This window comes from Zootoca vivipara, chromosome 11, assembly GCF_965207765.1.
Source record: "Zootoca vivipara chromosome 11, rZooViv2.hap1.1, whole genome shotgun sequence".
In the NCBI taxonomy this organism is placed as follows: Eukaryota; Metazoa; Chordata; class Lepidosauria; order Squamata; family Lacertidae; genus Zootoca; species Zootoca vivipara.
This window is the reverse complement of record NC_142594.1, coordinates 57247636-57269194: the sequence shown is the minus strand read 5'-3', so window position 1 is coordinate 57269194 and position 21559 is coordinate 57247636. Positions and strand designations below refer to the sequence as shown.

At 46.8% G+C, this 21559-nt stretch overlaps 1 protein-coding gene across 1 annotated transcript in view; it reads left to right on the top strand.

Moving 5' to 3' along the window:
- LOC118092051 (SCO-spondin-like) overlaps positions 1–21559 on the top strand; it is a 200494-nt gene that overhangs the window by 64953 nt on the left and 113982 nt on the right. The window contains exons 35-45 of the mRNA XM_088653951.1: positions 649–789; positions 2236–2418; positions 4752–4902; positions 7834–7993; positions 8096–8150; positions 9557–9670; positions 11100–11318; positions 13027–13157; positions 14697–14838; positions 16491–16655; positions 17956–18142. Of these exons, the coding sequence (XP_088510077.1) occupies positions 649–789; positions 2236–2418; positions 4752–4902; positions 7834–7993; positions 8096–8150; positions 9557–9670; positions 11100–11318; positions 13027–13157; positions 14697–14838; positions 16491–16655; positions 17956–18142 (1648 nt within the window). The remainder of the gene's footprint in view (positions 1–648; positions 790–2235; positions 2419–4751; positions 4903–7833; positions 7994–8095; positions 8151–9556; positions 9671–11099; positions 11319–13026; positions 13158–14696; positions 14839–16490; positions 16656–17955; positions 18143–21559) is intronic.

Sequence of the window (21559 nt, the reverse complement as noted above, 5' to 3'; positions counted from 1 at the left end):
GAGTGGAGCTGCTTCTTCCTTTTCTTCCTTTTTAAAACCGTTGTTTATACTTTTCAGATATATACATTTCACTGATTTTACAATCATTTTGACATTTTGAAATTCGACTTCCTTCCCCCTCTTTCTGCGGTTTCTTAAATTTATTTTTAATATCTTCTGCATATCCAAATTTGCTTAACTTATTTATTTATCTTCTATCTATCTATCTATCTATCTATATACTCTTATGTCAGGTTATTACAATCATCCTGCCAGTGTTTTTATTTGTTTGCAGTTTATCTGTAAATATTCAATAAAATATTTCCATTCTTTTGTAAAAAAAAAAAAGTTTGTTATCTTGATTTCTTCCGGTTCGTTTTGCCATTTCTGCATATTCCATAAGTTTTTGGATCCATTCTTCCTTTGCTGGGACTTCTGCTTCTTTCCATTTTGGGGCGAGTAGCGTTATTGACGCTGTAGTTGCACACGTGAAAAAATGTCTCTGCAATATAGGTAGTTCTATCCCTATACAGTAATTCCCCAAAGAAATGCTTCTTCCTCGGCTTTTTGTGGGCCACGGTGTTCTGGGGGTGCGGGGGGGGGGGGGCTTACATGGCCAAACTGGCAGCGACCTAAGCAGCCCTCTTTGCTCCCTTTTGCCCTCTGCAGAGCTGTGCCAACGGGAAGATTGTGCCAACACCTCCACCTGCCCCGGGGAGCTGGTCAACCGGAAGTGTGCGCCCTGTCCCACCTCCTGCGCCGAGCTTTCCAGCCGCATGCGGTGCAGGAAGGACCGGCCCTGCAGGCCAGGTAAGAAGGGGAGGGGCAGGGAAAGGTGGCTGGCAGTGGGGGGCGGGGGCAGGATACAGTTCAGTTCCCAGTCAAGAGCGAACCCGATTCACACTTTCCGAAACAATATGCAAACCAAACCAAAGTGTGGTACAGTGGGATTATTGCGACTACTCCCGCGTAACGACCTTCCACATACTTGTCTTTCAAAAGTCTTTATTAGTGCACATTATTTACAGTGTAGTGAGCTGTCGGTTTCATGTCTTCTCATTCCGAATCAGAATCAGGCACTGCCCCCTTCCGCGATTTGGACCAGCATAAAAGCCTCGGGACAGCAAATCTCCTCCCCTTTCTCCTCCTCCTCAATTCCGGAGTCGGGGGGGGGGGAGAAGGGTCTGTGTTCTGCCTGTGTCCTCTCCTCTCTTTCCCTCTCCCTCTCTTCCTGCCTGTGGAGCAGGGGCTCCTGGATGTTGCCAGAGGTCTGGCACTCCCTTTCTGTCTCCTGACTTTCCTCACCCGTCCCTTCGCTTTCACGACTGCTTGGAGATGGGCTGCTTCTGATGAGAGGGGGCTGTTCTCTGTAAGCCCTTCCCCTTACAGGTACCTTGATTCTCGAACTTAATCCGTTCCAAAACCAAAGCGTTCCAAAGCCAAGGCACGCTTTCCCATAGGAAGTAATGCAGAACAGATTAATCCGTTCCAGACTTTTAAAAACAACCCCTAAAACAGCAATTTAACATGAATTTTACTATCCAATGAGACCATTGATCTGTAAAATGAAAGCAGTAAACAATGTACTGCAGTCACACAATCCATCCATCATTAGCTGACGGACACAGTCACAAAAACGAAAACAAAAGAGCTGCAGAAACAGGAACGCAGAATAAATAGCAAAGACAGACAGACCTCAGTGTAACCTCAAAACGGAGCACGTTCGACTTCCGAAAAAAGTACTTCCGGGTTTACAGTGTTTGGGTTCCAAGTTGTCTGAGTACCAGGGCATTTGAAAACCAAGGTACCACTGTACTAAATTCATTTCTTTTCCTTCATTTTTTCTTTTCTCTGCCTTTTTCTAAAAAATAGCACCTTATACCGTATGTTTTTTTTTAAAAAAAAGCCCACAAGGGAAAACAATCCACAACATTCTCCTTCACACTGTGTAAAAAAAATTAGAACATTTAACATCTATTTTTCTGTTTTAATATTCCTACCTTGTTCACTGAGCATATTGGTGATTATCTTGTTTTCTTTTCTTTCTTTCTTTCTTTCTTTCTTTCTTTCTTTCTTTCTTTCTTTCTTTCTTTCTTTCTTTCTTTCTTTCTTTCTTTCTTACAATTTATTTATACCTGTAGAAGCAGCCTGGTTTTCTAAATGGTATCAAGGCAACAGGCCAGGATGATAAACCTCTGCCTGGTTTGTCTCCCTTCCTCCGTTCGCCTACCTTCTCTCTCTCTCTCTCCTGCGCAGGGTGCTGGTGCCCCGATGGGCTGGTCCTGGACAGCGACCAGCAGTGTGTGCGCCCCCGAGAGTGCCCCTGCCAGGTGGAGGGCACCCGCTACTGGCCCGGCCAGCTGGTGAAGGTCAACTGCCGCATCTGCACCTGCCAGGACGGTCAGATGAAGCGCTGCCGGCAGAACCCGGAGTGCACAGGTGGGCACGCACGGCTCCTCTCCCCACATTGCTAGATGCCCCAGGAGGTGCCCCCTGCAACCCGGCGATCCCCCACACTCACACCTGTGGGAATGTTGAGGACAGTAGGAGAGGATATGTTGATTAAATATTATCCTTCCTCACTCGCGCAAGTGAGCTAGTGTAGGCTTATCAGCTACTAAGGGTCCTTTAAGTTGCACCCAGGCAGGACAGAGACAGTCAATAATGACACTGGGGGTTGAATGCAGAGAAAGAATTTAATTTCTTATTAATAAGAGACTCTAGGTGATCAGCTCACGACAAGAGTAAAGAAACACAAATTGCAAAGCTTCTTATACACTTCTTGGGCTCCTTTCCCCCTCCTCTGTAGATGTGCGCACGCAAGGGGGGGTCACAAGTACATATAATGATCTTCCTGTGTGCGGTCCTGTTCATAAACACATGCTGACTCATGCTACCCCAGTAGCATCTTCCATCAGCCTTGAGTCTATGCGTCAAGGATATGCCAGGCTTGAGTCTATGTGTCAGCCTATGCGTCAAGGATAGCAGCTTCCAGCGTCCAGCTCATCCACTGATAAGGTTTTCTCTGTGTTCCAGACAAGGCCAGCCATCCGGCCTTGATAGCTTAGCAGGGCATTCTGTCTGGCTTACCCTTTGGCACACAGAGAGGCAAAGAGAGCAAATGGGGGGTGGTGGTGGCTAAGCCATGCACTCAGAATTATACAATGCAGACTATATGATCAGATTTAGCTCCATAACACAATTGGCAAATCTCCCCCTTCATTAGTAGCAGAGCACATTCCCTTGCACATTGCAGGAAGCGAGTTGATGGATTCGTCAGAACCATTTGAGTTAAGCAACCCAGTCTGGCTTGTCCAGATTGGATTGTTCCCGGTAAATTTCCCCTCTTAAAAACAATAATGACACAACAGTCTTCTTTTAATAGTAATGATAAGGTTTACTTACATTCAGTTCACAGTATGGTCCTGGAGGCAGGCTTTAGCTTGTAGTTACAGTTACAGAGTGGTACCTTGGTTCTCAAACTTAATCCGTTACGGAAGTCCGTTCCAAAACCAAAGCGTTCCAAAACTAAGGCGCGCTGTCCCATAGAAAGTAATGCAAAACGATTTAATCCGTTCCAGACTTTTAAAAACAACCCCTAAAACAGCAATTTAACATGAATTTTGCTACCTAACGAGACCGTTGATTCATAAAATGAAAGCAATAAACAATGTACATGGACAGTGATACCTCGGGTTAAGAACTTAATTCGTTCTGGAAGTCCGCTCTTAACCTGAAACTGTTCTTAACCTGAGGTGCCACTTTAGCTAATGGGGTCTCCCGCCGCCGCCGCTGCACGATTTCTGTTCTCATCTTGAAGCAAAGTTCTTAACCCAAGGTACTATTTCTGGGTTAGTGGAGTCTGTAACCTGAAACGTCTTTAACCTGAGGTACCACTGTACTATAAAATAAAGAAGACAGTATTGTAGAAAAAAATATTCTTACCTGCACTGACGATAGTCATTGTTTGGATGGGGGCTTTTATCCATTTCCACAGTCACACAATCAATCAATCAATCAATCAATCAATCAGTAGCTGAACTGGGTTCCACACAGTCACAAAAACAAATTAATCAAAAAACCTTAAAAACAAAAACACAAAATAAATAGCAGAAGAACCAAACTTAATCCATTCCGGAAGTTCGTTTGACTTCCGAAATGTTCGAAAACCAAGATGCGGCTTCTGATTGGTGCAGGTGCCCCGGAAACAATAGCCAACAACCGCATCGGATGTTCGGCCTCCCAAAAACGTTGGAAAACCGGAACACTGTGTGACCAGCCCTTTTATGGGGTCCCCCAGGGTCACGCCCACCTACCTGGTCACACACAGAGGGAGGATGCTCCAGACCAGGTGTGACAGGAAGTCCACTCTGGGCAAACAGGGAATGTTGTACTTGACAGTTTCAGCAATGTTACAACCCACAAAACGTTCTTCGGAGGGGGGGACACCCTGTGTTCCCCCCTCAAGGCCAGCCTGCCCAGGAGACGTGCTGAAGCAGCCACCTGGGGCAGCACAATTCTGTGGGGCAGCACCCCACAGGTGCCCCACTCGGCCCTGCCACTGCCATCGTGCTCGTCCAAAATACTTGGGCTCTTGCGGTGAGCGAGGGTGGGAGACAACTTTAATAGACAACAGTTCTATGTATTATAATAATTGTATTTCAACAACATCTGGGGGGGACAAGTGGGGAGCTGCAGGTGTGCAGATGTGCCGGCCAGTGTCCCTCTCCTTATTGCTAACGCTTCCTCCCCGCTTTTCCTTGCATTGCCAGTGAATTGTGGCTGGTCCTCCTGGTCGCCCTGGGGAGAGTGCTTGGGTCCCTGTGGGGTGCAGAGCATCCAGTGGTCTTTCCGCAGCCCCAACAACCCCAGCAAGCACGGCAACGGCCGCCAGTGCCGAGGCATCTACCGCAAAGCCCGCAGGTGAGCCCACAAAGAGCCAGCGCATTGCTTGGAGGTCCCTCCGAGGTGCTCCTTTTCCACTACAGGCCGAAGCTGGAAACTTTTCTCTCCCGCACGGAGGGTTCATCCTCCCTCAACAGTTCATCACGTTTTTGCAGTATTTCTTACGTGGTTTTTTAAAAGGTGTTATTGCTGTGAGCCAGAGAGAGAGAGGCGGGGTGGTATATAAAGAAAAAGGTAAAGGTAAAGGGCCCCCTGACCATCAGGTCCAGTTGTGTCCGACTCTAGGGTTGCGGCGCTCATCTCGCTCTATAGGCCGAGGGAGCCGGCGTTTGTCCGCAGACAGCTTCCGGGTCATGTGGCCAGCATGACAAAGCTGCTTCTGGCGAACCAGAGCAGCGCACGGAAACGCCATTTACCTTCCCGCCGGAGCGATCCCTATTTATCTACTTGCACTTTGATGTGCTTTCGAACTGCTAGGTGGGCAGGAGCTGGGACCGAGCAACGGGAGCTCACCCCGTTGCAGGGATTTGAACCGCCAACCTTCTGATCAGCAAGTCCTAGGCTCTGTGGTTTAACCCACAGCGCCACCTGGTTCCCTGGTATATAAATATCTTTTGCAAATAAAGCAGGCCAACGAAGACTCTTTGGCTCCCTAGGGCCACGTTTTGCACTGGGTCTATGTGATGTCATCTTCAGCAAAGAACAGCTTCCAAATTTTATTTTACCATTTTTGCAGAACACACACACACACACACATGTGGCTGGGGAAACCTGGCCAGATGGGTGGGGAATCATCATCATCATCATCATCATCATAGGCACACACACCCTAACTTACATTTCCACTGTGCCAGGAAATTACTTAAATCATTAGAATCATATCCGGAAATGGTGGGAGAGAGCTGGAGAGTCCTTGTGGCTCATGGGAAGACCCTCCCTGGAGGGATCCCTGAAGACACTTGAGGCAGAACAGAGCTTTCTTTCAGCTGCTCAGCCTCCCTGCCTAACAGCTGACTTTCAGGATAGCGCAGCAGCAGCAGCAGCTCCAGAACCTCAACTCAAGGTATTTTGGTCTGGATGGGGGAGAGAGTGAGAGAGAGCACTGGAGAGCGGGGGGGGGGGGAATGCGCATTTAGAGGCTTTTTGGAGGGTGCTCCCCTCCTCATTGTGGGGATGTTAGGGATGTGGATTAGGATATATTATTAGATAGATCCTATCCAAGCTTGTGTTAGCAAGCTTCCAATATCAGCAGAGTGACATTCCCCTTTTGTGCGCAGCAAAGCGTGAGCGTTAGGTTTGTTAGAACCTCTATAACATTATACTTCAATATTATACTTCCTGGCAAATCCCCTTTTTCCCTCTTAAAAGAAATACACGACACAATAGTATTAAAATAAGATAGAGTTTACTCACATGACATCCTGAGTTAACAGCATAATCTCAGAAAGGCAGGCTTATGTAGAAAAGTTACAAATATGTACATCTGGAGTCTTCTTAGTAAAGTGAGGCTCCATCTGGTCTCTCTCTTGGCAACAGGCCGAGAGGGAGAACCATCCTAACTGTAGATTCTCTGGAGATGTGTTCCCATTGAAGGAGAAATGGCTAAGAGAGAGAATGGCTGCTGGCTAGGGGCTTTTCTCTGCCAGCTAATCCATCTCATCTGCATATCTGGAGGAACAGGAACTGAACTTAGTCAGGTGTCCCTCCAGGTGAGTTCCTCTTAGTGGACACTCTAGGAACTGTTGTGACTTGTCTGCCCCAGTGTTCCATCTCACACTCATCTCATTTCAATTGTGCTCACAGGGCCCCAGAAGGCAGCCCCTGCACTTTCCGAAGACAATGCCTTCCCCAGGAAATCGTTCATTAGCGGGCATTCACATAACGCACGGATAATCGCCATTATCTCCTCAGATAACATTTCTTTCTTTTTTATGACAAATTTATTTATTTGATTTTTACATATTAAAATTTACAGTCGTACCAAAACACCTTCCATAAGTACAAGACTTCCCTCAGGACTTCCCTCCTCCCTTTTGTGGGTTCCATTATTAAACCTTTTGTACTGCATCTTTTATAGTAATCATGTGTGTGTGTGTGTGTGTGTGTGTGTGTGTGTGTGTGTGTGTGTGTATCCATAGTTCTCGTTACATTACAAGTGTTATTGCAATCCCGATAACGATGTTAACTGTTTACAGTGGTCTCCAAGCTAAATTATAAATTTCCCCCATTCATTCTTAAAATTTTGGTCTTCCCGATTTCTGATTTTTACGGTCATTTTTGCCATTTCAACATAGTCCAACAACGGAACCTGTCATTCCTCCTCGGAGAACATTTCTAATCCATGATCTCGCTCTCTCGCCTGCCTGCCATGGTGAAATATACTCTGAGTCGAGAGTGAATTTCATGCTCTTTATTCAGCTCGTAGTTATCAAGGAGAAGAAGAGAAGAAGAATGGCTCTTTTCCCAAAACCATCTGCTTATATACATTATTTACACAATGGGCGTTGCGTGATTGGCTACTTCAGGGCTACACCTGTGGGCCAATCAGGTTGTGGATTGACTTCTGTCTGCAGCCTGATTGGCTGCTCCTACAGGCCAATCAGGTTGCAGATTCACTTCTGCCAGCCGCCTGATTGGCTGCCCCTGCAGGCCAATCAGGTTGCAGATTCACTTCCACCTGGAGTTGGATTGGGTGGCTCCTGCGGACCAATCAGACTGCTGATTCTGGATCCTATTGTTCTATGATTCAGCTCAGTACATAACACATGGTTTCTGACCAAATCGGCTGCAGCCAACCAGCAAAAGCCAAACAAAGAAAAACACGGATTTGTCCGCTCTCTCTTGGGGGGGAGGGGTTGGCCGGCTGCATTTCTCCGCTGACATGGGGGACCCTGGAAGGAATCCACTAGCCATGATCTCCTGCAGACCCTCCCTCCGCCTTCTTTGCAGGTGTCAGACGGATCCGTGCGAGGAGTGCGAGCACCACGGCCGGGCGCATGCCATCGGTGACCGCTGGCGCTCGGGACAATGCCAAGTGTGCCAATGCCTGCCCAACCTGACCGTCCAGTGCTCCCAGTATTGCCCCTACAGCACAGTGGCCTGCCCTGAGGTGAGTCTGGCACGTTCCCTCCTCTTCCTGCGCACTAAGGCGCAAGGGTGCCTCTGAGCATGCGCTGACTTCCTCACTGATGCGCATCCCTCCCTCCTGCAGGGCCGAGTTCTGGTCGAGGGCCGAGGAGACGCTTGCTGCTACTGCGTGGAGGCAGGTGAGCCCCCCAAGGTGGCAGGGAGGGGGGCACAGGCCCTGCATCTCCCCACCCCACCCCACATCGGACAGACTCTGCATTCTCAGTTTTCTCCCCAGGCCTGTGCATTTATATACACTGAGATTGTGAATTATTTGCTGCACCGAATGCAGAATAAGTTTTTTTCTCTCCAGGTAGGTATAGCCATGTTGGTCTGAGTCGAAGCAAAATAAAAAAATTCCTTCAGTAGCACCTTAAAGACCAACTAAGTTTTTATTTTGGTATGAGCTTTCGTGTGCATGCACACTTCATCAGATACTTCTGACTTCTGTTTCAAGTGTATCTGAAGAAGTGTGCATGCACACGAAAGCTCATACCAAAATAAAAACTTAGTTGGTCTTTAAGGTGCTACTGAAGGAATTTTTTTCTCCATAAAACAATAGAACTCTAGATGCAGGATTCACAGCTGAAGCATCCGTGATAGATAGATATTCAGCCTCTGTTTAAAAGCCTCCAATGAATCACAGAATCCTAGAATTGCAGAGTGGGGAGGGGACCCCCAGCGGCCATCTAGTCCAACCCCCTGCAATGCAGGAATCACAACTAAGTACGTCAAATCTCTTCATGCCCCTGCAATGTTCCGATTGCCGCTAATCATGGGGGATGACCCCCCCTGTTTCCTTCTCTTCCCCTGGGGAATCTTTTCCCTTGTTTTTTGAACTTTGGGGGTGCTTTGTTCAAATCTTAAAAATCCCAAATATTTCATAGCATCCTAGAATTGTAGCGTTGGAAGGCAGCCCTGTTTAGGGAAGTTTTTAATGTTTGATGTTTTATTGCTTTATTATTATTATTCTGCTGGGAGCCGCCCAGAGTGGCTGGAGAAACCCAGCCAGATGGGCAGGGTATAAATAAATAGATATTATTATTATTATTATTATTATTATTATTATTATTATTATTATTATCCAACCCCCTACAATTTAGCACTCACAGGAGTCTTGAGGTAACAAGCAGATTAAACAGAATTCCCCAGCTCAAAACCCTAGTTACCCGCAGGGTATCGTATTTGGTGGTGGCCCAGGGCATCACCCCAAGATTCGCCCCACCCTCCTGTTTCCTTCATTGAGGTCCAGCACCGAGGGCCTTCTGGCGATTCCCTCGTTGCGAGAAGCCAAGTTGCAGGGAACTAGGCAGAGGGCTTTCTTGGTAGTGGAACGCCCTCCCATTAGATATCAAAGAGAACAACAACTACCAGATTTTTAGAAGACATCTGAAGGCAGCCCTGTTTAGGGAGGCTTTTAATGTTGAATAGATTACTGTATTTTATTTTTCTGTTGGAAGCCACCCAGAGTGGCTGGGGAAACCCAGTCAGATGGACGGGGTATAAATAAATTGTTGTTGTTGTTGTTGTTATTTATTATATGCAGGTGAGAACCGGACGGCTCTGCCAACTGTGCCAGCCATTGGACCCAGCGTGGCCAGCCCGGCTGCCTTGACCACAGCCTTGCCGTTCGACACCTTCCCAATGCCCCCCCTCAGAGGTGAGACTCTACACGCATCATTCCTTGCACCTGGGTAAATGCAGCAGGCCTGTGACTTGGGGCTTCTCCTCTGCAGCAACCAAGAGAGCTCCCTTCTGGGATGGAGGTTGTCCAAGAAAGGGTTGCTCCTCCCACTTGCTTGGTGGGCGGGGCTCTATATGCAAACAACCTCCTTCACCTGGGAAAGAGCACAGGGAAGATGCCTCTGCCTGGTGTCAATAGGCAAGGAGTTCCAAAGTTCGTTTATCACAGAAAGTTGTTGCCTTTTAAAATCCGTTTCTATTTTATTTATGATATTATTGTTTGAATACATGTTGTATTTACGGATAATTTTATTGTTTTATGCTCCCCGTACCGGGCTTTTTGGAGTGTTGTGGTTTTTCACAATCAAGTGGTGTGTAAATTTTATGAAACAAGAGAGGGAGGGAGGGAGGGAGAAAGGTGGAGCAGCTGGTGAGCTGTTATCCTGAATAGAGAACAATCCCAAAAATCCCCTGGATTTCCTACCTGCCAGGGAGGCTCCTTCTGCGCATGTCCAGACATGCGCAGAACCGATTTCGGGTGCCACTCTGCCCATGTCTGGGCACCAGAAGTTGCTTCTACGCATGTCCGGACATGCGTAGAAGCGACTTCCGGTCTTACCTTCCAAGTCCCGGACTGCAGAATCTGGGACCGGCAGCCGTGTGACACCGGAAGTTGCGTCGACGTAACTTCTGGTGTCGCTTTGCCCTTCTATGGGCACAAAAAATGGCCGCCGCCGGCTTCGAAAGTCACTTGTACTCATGTCAGGAAGTGCGTCGACGCAACTTCCGGTGTTGCTCCGCCCATCTATGGGCACCAAAAATGGCCGCCGACACCGGAAGTCGCGCCTATGCACTTCCGGACATGTGTAGATGCGACTTTTGAAGCTGGCGACGGCCATTTTTGGTGCCCATAGATAGGCAAATCGGAAAGAAAAAAAATGGCTGCCGGCAGGAGAAAATAACGGAGAAAAACGGGAGACGAAGTGATACGGGGGACCACTGGGAAAAGGTAAGTAAAAACGGGGGTTTCCCAGGGAAAACGGGGTACTTGGCAGCTATGCTTCCGGTGCCGTGCTGCTGTTGATCCCAGATTTTTCTTACCGGGAGTTGGAGGGTATGAATGGTCAGGGGTCCCTTTACCTTTACCTTTCCTTCCCCTGCCCACCCACTTAATATTCTTAAGAGGGTCTCTTCTCCAGTCTTCAGAGAGTAGCTGGAAGTGGGGAGGCAGAAAAAGGTCCTCCTTTCCTTCCACTCTGCAGTTTTAATCTGAAATCCTAGGCGCCCAGAGCTCAGAAACTGCTCGCACTAATGAAATTCCCTGGAGCAAAATGCGCCTAGCTGGATGTGATGTGTTGCTGGGCGCTCTCCTGACTGACCACCCCCCCTTCTGTGCCACCACCCAGACCTCTGCTACGGCCCGCTGGGCATTGCCTTCCTGCCGGACGCCAGCTTCACGGCTTCCTCGCAGCAGCCAGAGAACCCGGCTCACGCCGCCCGCCTCAATCGCGTCCTGCCCAACGCCGACCTCCAGGGCTGGGCTCCCCCAGCAGATGTCTATCCCGAGCTGCTCTCCCGGCCCCCCTTCCTGCACGTGGATCTGGGGGAACCCAGGAACCTGACAGGTGGGCGCTCCCCTCGCTCTGGAAGGAAGCTCGCAGGAGAGCCGGCTGAGGGGGGGGGGCTGTGCCGGATTTACGTACAGTGGAACCTTGAGTTGCGGACGTAATCCGCCCTGGAGGCACGCCCACAACTCGAAGCGTTCACATCCAGAAGTGCCGCGTCTGCGCATGTGCGTGGCGTGATATGTACATTTCCAAAATATAAGATAAAAAACAAATAAAACCTACATACAGCAACAGTGTTTTATACAAGATCTCAAAGTAGCTGTTTTATTACAGAAAAATTTCAGAAACAGACTGGAAAGAGAAGTTGCTGAATTGCAACTCATTAGCAAGCTTAAAACCATGGAGCCACCTGGAATGAACAAAGACATAGGATTCTTATCTCATTATACATGATCAAGCTTTCCATAGCACCTCAGCCCTTGCTTCCGCCCCCCCGCAAGACCAATTGCAGTCATTAACAGTCGTTAACAGTCATCCACAGGTTTACCACTCCTATCAGCCCATCACCCATTCCCATCACCCCCACCCCCCACCCTCTGAATATACATAAGGGTCTGGCTACTTCTGTTTCAGTGTATCTGATGAAGTGTGCATGCACACGAAAGCTCATACCAAAATAAAAACTTAGTTGGTCTTTAAGGTGCTACTGAAGGAATTTTTGTATAGTGTTTTATGTTGTGTAGGCTCCTATGATGTAAGTCATTGGCCCCACCTGCTAACCTGCTCCCTAAAATATCACTGGTTTGCTCATTTCTATATATAGGGTGCCTACATTCTGCATGGTCTGGTTGCACGGCAAGATGTCGCATGCAGCTGCAGACTGCAGGGAGGCACAGTTGAATGTAGGTCAAGCTGTTGCTTGTAGACGGATGATCAGGCAGCGTAGACTAAGGGCGTGAGTCTTATGCCTACTGATTGATTTCATGTAATACACTATTTATATTGATCCCATTATAAAATTGCTTTAGAAAAATATTCATCTTTATTATTTAGTATCCCTTGAGTCCGCTAGATGACATCGCAAGGGATCGTTGCCTTAGGAGAGTGAGAAAAATTCTCAGGGACGATTCACACCCTGGCCAGCACCTCTTTAATATTCTACCCTCGGGCAGGAGATACTGTAGAAGTATAATCAGTCGTACCAACAGGCTAAAAAACAGTTTCTATCCATGGGCTGTTAGGCTGATGAACGAAAAATAATATAGTACAACTGACTTTCGGGGTTTCTCCCTTGTGTCCTGAGTTCAAGTGTCTTCAAAGCCTGCAGAAACAAAAAATAAAAAATATCCCTTCCAGTAGCACCTTGGAGTCCTGCTACTGGAAGGAATTTTTTTTATTTTTTGTTTCGACTACGTCAGACCAACACGGCTACCTACCTATAACTAGTTCAAAGCCCATGACACCTTTGGCAAAGGCTGTTCTCCAACTGGAGCGCTCGCAGGCCAGTGTTTCCCAATTGTCAGTGTTTATACTACATTTTTTTTAGATTTGCCTTGAGAGTCTTTAAACCTCTTTTGATGACCTCCATCTTTAAGTTCGGAATAGAGGAGTTCCTTTGGAAGTTGATAATCAGGCATCCGAGCAGCGAAATGGCAAAACTAGGGGAACATTGTACCCAAGACCCAATTCCTTTGCTTTGCCCCTCTGTAGCCTATTCTTGCAAGCGTTGCAGGCATTGACCGAGAGTTGTTGTGCCTTTCCTCAGGGGTGGTGGTGCAAGGGGCCGGGTCCTCTGATGCCTACGTGACCAGCTTCTTCCTGCGGTTCAGCCTGGACGGCGTGAGGTGGCGCGACTACGACGAGGTCTCTTCCACGGGCACCGTGCCAGACCTAAAGGTGCGAGACCCACGTGGTCTACCTTATTTATTTATTCTCTGGGGAACTCAAGGGGGCGTCCATGGTCACTTCTCTCCCTCCTCACTTACTCCCCGCAACAACAGCCCTGCGAGGCGGGCTGAGCTGAGAGGCAGCTGCTCGGCCCAGTGAGCTTCATGGCCGAGTGGAGATTCGAACCCTGGCCTCCAACCAGGTCCTAGTCCGATGCTCTAACCCCTGGCTCAGGAGGGTGGAGTGGGGGAAATGAGGTCCCCACAGCACTGCAGGGCTAGGATCATGGGCCCACAGGGCAGCTTTCGCCAACCTGGTGCCCTCCAGATGTTCTGGGAAGCAGCTGCCATCAGCCCGAATCAGTGCACACTGACAGGAGTTGTAGTTCAGAACGCCTGGAGGGAACCAGGTTGGAAAAGGCTGCTTTCGGGACTTTGTGGGTCTGTATCTAAGACTCTTGATCTTTTGGGTTTAGTTGGGGAACAACTGTAGGACATCTGTATTGCGTGGAATCATGGAATCATAGAGTTGGAAGGGACCCAAGGGTCATCTAGTCCAACCCCCTGCAATTTAGGAATCTCAGGTTAAGCAGGAATAGCCATTCGAGCTCTGCTTACAAGCCTCTAATCCGTGGGGTAGGCAAACTAAGGCCCAGGGGCCGGATGCGGCCCAATCGCCTTCAGAATCCGGCCCGCGGACGGTCCAAGAAGCAGCGTGAGTAGAATGTGTCCTTTTATTTAAAATGCATCTCTGGGTTATTTGTGAGGCATAGGAATTGGTTCATTCCCCCCCCAAAAAATGTAGTCCAGCCCCCCCCCAAAGGTCTGAGGGACAGTGGACCGGCCCCATGCTGAAAAAGTTTGCTGACCCCTGATCTAAGGAAGGCGAGTCGACCACCTTCCAATGGAGAAAGAGAGAGGAAGAGGAAGAGGGAGGAAGGAAGGAAGGAAAAGAAACTGATGTCCATAAGAGATGTGTTTAAATATAGCCAGGGTAGGGAGGTTCTCAGACCATGGCTCAAAAGATGGAGGGTCTGTATATGTTTCTAGATGACTAGGTGCTTCGTAATGTTGGTATTAATACTTTATTGAAAAGTTTTCAATTATAAAGAAATACAAAGAAAAAGAGGAGAAGAAAATGAAAAAAGGCACAAAAATGTGCAAAGGAAAAGAACCCCAAATATATCTATATATATGAAAAAATACCCTAACCCACACATTCTTTTATAAAGTTGATATTATTATCCTATGTAAATATTAATAGCCTCCTGCATTTGGTATAAACCCATTTCAAATATTGTCGTATTCATTCCAAGCTAAGTCTACGTCTGCAAGCCGTCTGTTCATAATTTGCGAGTGTTATCATATCGTCGATCCATTTATTAAAGGGGACCATATCTTTATTCTTCCAGTTCATCAACATTATGCTCTTGGCTACCATGAGAGCATGTAAAATCCATTTCTGTTGCCCCGTTATTAACTTCCATCCAATAGGCAAATAATTCAGTAGGTGCTTTTTGTAACCCTCAGTCACTTCCCCTGCCTCTAGCTTTTCCAAGGGAACTTTGATGACTCGACCCCCGTGGTCAGGACCTTCCAGCGCATGGTGCGCGCCCGGCATGTCCGGATCCTTCCCCGCGACTTCCACAACGGGATCTTCCTCCGCGTGGAGCTGCTGGGCTGTGGGAAAGGTAGGATGGCAGGGCGGGCAAGAGGTATCAGTCTGGCGGGGGGTGTGTGTGCCCTAGGGTTGGTTGCAGTGGTGTCTCGCTAGACGAATTTAATTCGTTCCACGGGTCTTTTCTTATAACGAAAAATTTGTCTAGCGAATCCCATAGGAATGCATTGAATTTTTTATTGATTTTTTTTTTTGCCCATAGGAACGCTTTAATTGAATTTCAATGCATTCCAATGGGAAATCACGATCCGCTAGACGAATTTTTCGAAAAACGAATTCGTCTGGCGAGGCAACCTCCGCTCGAAAAATCCTTTCGTTAAGCGGAAATTTTGTTAAGCAGGGCATTCGTTAAGCGAGGCACCACTGTATTGCTGTTCCTTCTGACTTTTTTTTTTTAAAAAAAATTGTATTTAATTTTTCAATTGTATCACCATTACAACCATTATTTCAAAGACAAAATACATTTCAAAGCCTCAACACACACACACACACACCACCACTTCCCTCAACTTTCTTTTCTAGGTTTTTGGCATATTATCTCTCCCTGCTTGTTGGTTAGTTCTTATTCTTTTTTTTAAAAAAAGTAATTCTTCTTCTCTTATCAGTTTAACATCCTATTTCTATTCCTACATTATTTTGTAAATTGCAAATGTTTAATCAAACCCTGCAAGTGAATCTCTTTCTTTACATTGATTCTGTAAATATAACATAAATGGTTGCCAGTCCTTCTTAAAATCTCTATGGTCTTTGTCTCGAAGTGTTTCCATTAATTTTGCCATTTTTCAGCGTATTCCATCATCAGTTTTCCTTGCCATTCTCCTTTAGTTGGTATTTCAGTACTTTTCCATCTTTGTGCTAGCAATATCCTTGCTGCAGTTGTCGCATACATGAACAGTCGCATAAATGAACGGTACGTTTCCAAGCACAATTCAAAGTGTTGGTGCTGACTATCCAGAATGCGACAGCTAGAGTGGTGACTGGGAGCGGCCGCCGAGACCACATAACACCGGTCTTGAAAGATCTACATTGGCTCCCAGGACGTTTCCGAGCACAATTCAAAGTGTTGGTGCTGACCTTTAAAGCCCTAAATGGCCTCGGTCCAGTATACCTGAAGGAGCGTCTCCACCTCCATCATTCTGCCCGGACACTGAGGTCCAGCACCGAGGGCCTTCTGGCGGTTCCCTCGTTGCGAGAAGCCAAGTTGCAGGGAACCAGGCAGAGGGCCTTCTCGGTGGTGGCGCCTGCCCTGTGGAACACCCTCCCAACAGATGTCAAAAAGAAAAACAACTACCTGACATTTAGAGGACATCTGAAGGCAGCCTTGTTTAGGGAAGCTTTTAATGTTTAACAGACCAATGTATTTTAATATTTTGTTGGAAGTCACCCAGAGTGGCTGGGAAAACCCAGCCAGATGGGTGGGGTACAAATAATAAATTATTATTATTATTATTATTATTATTATTATTATTATTATTATTATTATTTCTTCTCTTTCGGCAACTCTTGACCTGAAATGCCTAGCAAAAATGCTTCTGGATTTTTCACGAAGGTTATCTTAAACGTTTTCTTCAGTTCGTTATAAATCATTTCCCAGTATTTTTCAATTAATTTGCCATTCTTTCTGTCTAAACCCTCAAACTTCCCTACCCCCTCGCCCCCTTTCAGTGTCCCCAGAGCCTCCTGGGATCCCAACGGTGCCACCCACTGCTAGGCCTTGCTGGACGGGGGAGTTCCACTGCCAGAATGGGCGCTGCGTCCCCGCCGGGCCCCATGGGGCCATTTGTGACGGATTCAACGACTGCGGGGACTTCTCGGACGAGAGGCACTGTGGTGAGTAGTGGGCAGAGACCCCTTAGGAAGCACGTAAAACCAAGCAATCCGTCAAATATATTGCGTGCGGTTCTGGTTGCCTCCGCTCAAAAAGGAGATTGCAGAATGGGAAAAGGTTCTTTCGTAATATGGCACCCCATATTTTGGATGTTTTATTTATTGTTTATGACCACTTCTGTTATGCTCTCTCTCTCTCTCTCTCTCTCTCTCTCTCTCTCTCTCTCTCTCTCTGCATTTTAATATTTTTATTAAGTTTTACGTAACAAGTTTAAATTCAAACGTATCATTCACCTCCTCATTTAGGATTCTCTGAACCCCTTGACTTCCCTCCAACCTTCCACGGTTACCATTATCGATCTTCCTTTTCATCTGCTTATCGTATTTTCTCTAATTTGTTTTAAGAATAGTAATTCATTTTCCCACAGTTTTTCGTGATTAGAAGCATTACTCAAATCCTGCCAAAGTTTTTAGTTGTTTAGTATAATTTAGTATAATTCTGCCCCCATTTCTTCTTAAAATCAAGCAGATTCCAAGTTTCAAAGATAATTTTGCTTCCTTACTGCTAGACTCTGCCAACTTCTGACAGTGAGTAAGTAACAAACAGACAATCGTGGAAATACGGTGGTGCCTCGACTTACGAATTTAATTCGTTCCGAAGGCACCTTCGTAGGTCGAAAAATTCGTAAGTCAAAAAGCGCCATTGGAAACGCGATTTCCCATAGGAATGCATTGGAAACAGAAAAATTCGTAAGTCGAAGCAACCCCATCTAAAAATTCGTAAGTCAAAAAACCCCTATCTAAAACCGCCGCAGTTTCCGTTCAGATGTCGAGAAATTCGTGAGCGTGCAGCCATTATCCCCATTTGTAAGTCGAAAAATTCGGTTGTCGAGTCGTTCGTAAGTCGAGGTACCGCTGTATAAGCAAAGACAACACCCAAACAAAAAAACCGTCACAATAAACAATGAAAATGTATTTATATGCTAAACAACAATAAAAATAAATGTATTTATTTTCATTGCTGTTTAGCATATAAATACGTTTTCCTTGTTTATTGTCACGGTTTTTTGTTTCGGTTTTGTCTTAACTTCTGACAGTGGTCAGTTCAGTCTGTCAACCTAAACTTTCCCTCACTCTTCGTGAGTTGCAAGCTTGCAGAAAGAATGTTTCCCCTTTATTACAGGCTTGGTTATTGGGGTACGTTTTCGCAGGCTTGGTTAATTTTCCACACAAAGTTGGGGTTCATAATCAATTCTCTTCGATCCTTCCTTCACCGGATCTGTTCTGTGGGTTCCCTTGGCAGGAGTCGGCCCATCTCCAGAGCCCCCCTCCACCCCAGGGGGCTGCTTGCCCTCCCAGTTCCGCTGCGCCATGTCGGGGGTCTGCATCGAAGCATCCCAGAGGTGCGATGGGGTCAGCGACTGCCCAGGCGCCGGCGATGAGGTCGGCTGTGTGCCCGAAAGCAGAGCGCCCTCGGTTGGGACCAGCAGGTAATGCATGGTGGGGGAGTCTCCTTTAGAACCTGCCCCCCAACGTGGTGTAGGGGCTGTGGCTTGGGTGAGGTAGCTCAGTCGGTGGAGCATGAGATTCTTCATCTCAGGGTCGTGGGTTCGAGCCCCGTGTCGGGCAAAAGATTGCAAGAGGTTGGATTAGATTACCCTTGCGGCGGTACGATTCTACAGAGCTAAACTGTGGAACTCTCTGCCACAAGAGGCAGCAATGGATGGCTTTAAAAGAGGATTAGGCAAATTCGTGGAGGAGGAGAGGCCTGGCCGCAAGCCAGGATGCTCTGCTTTGCTTCCAGATTAAGAGGCAGCAAAGCTTCTGAGTACCAGTTCCTAGAAGCCACAGGAGGCAAGGCGGCTCTTGTGTTCGAATCCTGCTTGGGAGTTGCCCATGTTTTTATATGTGCTAGACAGCATCTTAAAAAGCAGAAACCATCACCTTGCCGACAAAGGTCCGTGTAGTTAAAGCTATGGTTTTCCCAGTAGTGAGAGCTGGACCATAAAGAAGGCTGATCTCCGAAGAATGGATGCTTTTGAATTATGGTGCTGGAGGAGACTCTTTGAGAGTCCCATGGACTACAAGAAGATCAAGCCTATCTTTTCTGAAGGGAATCAGCCCTGAGTACTCACTTGAAGGACAGATCCTGAAGCTGAGGCTCCAATACTTTGGCCACCTCATGAGAAGAGAAGACTCCCTGGAAAAGACCCTGATGTTGGGAAAGATGGAGGGCACTAGGAGAAGGGGACAACAGAGGACAAGATGGTTGGACAGTGTTCTCGAAGCTACGAACATGGGTTTGACCAAACTGCGGGAGGCAGTGGAAGACAGGAGCGCCTGGCGTGCTCTGGTCCATGGGGTCATGAAGAGTCGGACATGACTAAACGACTAAACAAGTGTGCTGGAAGCCTCTCAGAGTGGCTGGGGAAACCCAGCCAGATGGGTGAGGTATCAACAACAACAACAACAACATCTGGTTGAATGAGAATAGGATGCTGGACTTGATGGGCCCCCTTTGGCCTGATCCAGCAAGCTGTCTCTGATGGGAGTCGTAGTCCAAAAGAGCACCAGGTTGGGGAATAATAATAATGAGGATAATTTATTATTTTACCCTGCGCACCTGTCTGGGTTTCCCCAGCCACTCTGCTTTATGCTGGCATTGAGAGTGAGGTCCATTTCCACGCAAAGAGATTCTCTGGGAACTGAATTGCTGGATTACAAGGGGAGGCGCCCCCTACATGATTTTGCCTTTCTTATCCATGAGGACTAGAGTCTTGCTTCTGAAAACTTCCATCCTTAAGAATACCATCCTTAAGAATCTTTGTATCCGTGAACAAAGCATCGCCCATGAATCCTTTCCTCCTCTCTATGGGAATGTTAGGGATGTGGATTGTTGTTGTTTGTTGTTGTTTAGTCGTTTAGTCGTGTCCGACTCTTCGTGACCCCATGGACCATAGCACGCCAGGCACTCCTGTCTTGCACTGCCTCCCGCAGTTTGGTCAAACTCATGTTCGTAGCTTCGAGAACACTGTCCAACCATCTTGTCCTCTGACGTCCCCTTCTCCTAGTGCCCTCCATCTTTCCCAACATCAGGGTCTTTTCCAAGGATTCTTCTCTTCTCATGAGGTGGCCAAAGTATTGGAGCCTCAGCTTCACGATCTGTCCTTCCAGGGAGCACTCAGAGCTGATTTCCTTAAGAATGGATAGGTTTGATCTTCTTGCAGTCCATGGGACTCTCAAGAGTCTCCTCCAGCACCATAATTCAAAAGCATCAATTCTTCGGCGATCAGCCTTCTTTATGGTCCAGCTCTCACTTCCATACATCACTACTGGGAAAACCATAGCTTTAACTATACGGACCTTTGTCGGCAAGGTGATGTCTCTGCTTTTTAAGATGCTGTCTAGGTTTGTCATTGCTTTTCTCCCAAGAAGCAGGCGTCTTTTAATTTCGTGACTGCTGTCACCATCTGCAGTAATCAAGGAGCCCAAGAAAGTAAAATCTCTCACTGCCTCCATTTCTTCCCCTTCTATTTGCCAGGAGGTGATGGGACCAGTGGCCATGATCTTGGTTTTTTTGATGTTGAGCTTCAGACCATATTTTGCGCTCTCCTCTTTCACCCTCATTAAAAGGTTCTTTAATTCCTCCTCGCTTTCTGCCATCAAGGTTGTGTCATCTGCATATCTGAGGTTGTTGATATTTCTTCCGGCAATCTTAATTCCGGCTTGGGATTCATCTAGTCCAGCCTTTCGCATGATGAATTCTGCATATAAGTTAAATAAGCAGGGAGACAATATACAACCTTGTCGTACTCCTTTCCCAATTTTGAACCAATCAGTTGTTCCATATCCAGTTCTAACTGTAGCTTCTTGTCCCACATAGAGATTTCTCAGGAGACAGATGAGGTGATCAGGCACTCCCATTTCTTTAAGAACTTGCCATAGTTTGCTGTGGTCGACACAGTCAAAGGCTTTTGCATAGTCAATGAAGCAGAAGTAGATGTTTTTCTGGAACTCTCTAGCTTTCTCCATAATCCAGCGCATGTTTGCTATTTGGTCTCTGGTTCCTCTGCCCTTTCGAAATCCAGCTTGCACTTCTGGGAGTTCTCGGTCCACATACTGCCTAAGCCTGCCTTGTAGAATTTTAAGCATAACCTTGCTAGCGTGTGAAATGAGCGCAATAGTGCGGTAGTTGGAGCATTCTTTGGCACTGCCCTTCTTTGGAATTGGGATGTAGACTGATCTTCTCCAATCCTCTGGCCGTTGCTGAGTTTTCCAAACTTGCTGGCATATTGGGTGTAGCACCTTAACAGCATCATCTTTTAAAATTTTAAATAGTTCAGCTGGAATATCATCACTTCCACTGGCCTTGTTATTAGCAGTGCTTTCTAAGGCCCATTTGACTTCACGCTCCAAGATGTCTGGCTCAAGGTCAGCAACCACACTACCTGGGGTGTACGAAACCTCCATGTCTTTCTGGTATAATTCCTCTGTGTATTCTTGCCACCTCTTCTTGATGTCTTCTGCTTCTGTTAGGTCCTTACCAGTTTTGTCCTTGATTATGGTAATCTTTGTACGAAATGTTCCTTTCATATCTCCAATTTTCTTGAACAGAATGTTAGGGATGTGGATTAGGATATATTATTAGATAGATCCTATCCAAGCTTGTGTTAGCAAGCTTCCAATATCAGCAGAGTGACATTCCCCTTTTGTGCGCAGCAAAGCATGTGCGTTAGATTCGCTAGAATCTCTATAACAATATTACACTTTATAGTTCAACATTACACTTCCTGGCAAAGGTCCCCTTTGTCCCTCTTAAAAGAAATACACAACACAGTGTTTATAAAATAAGATAGAGTTTACTTACAGTTTCATCCTGAGTTACAGCATAATCTCAGAAAGGCAGG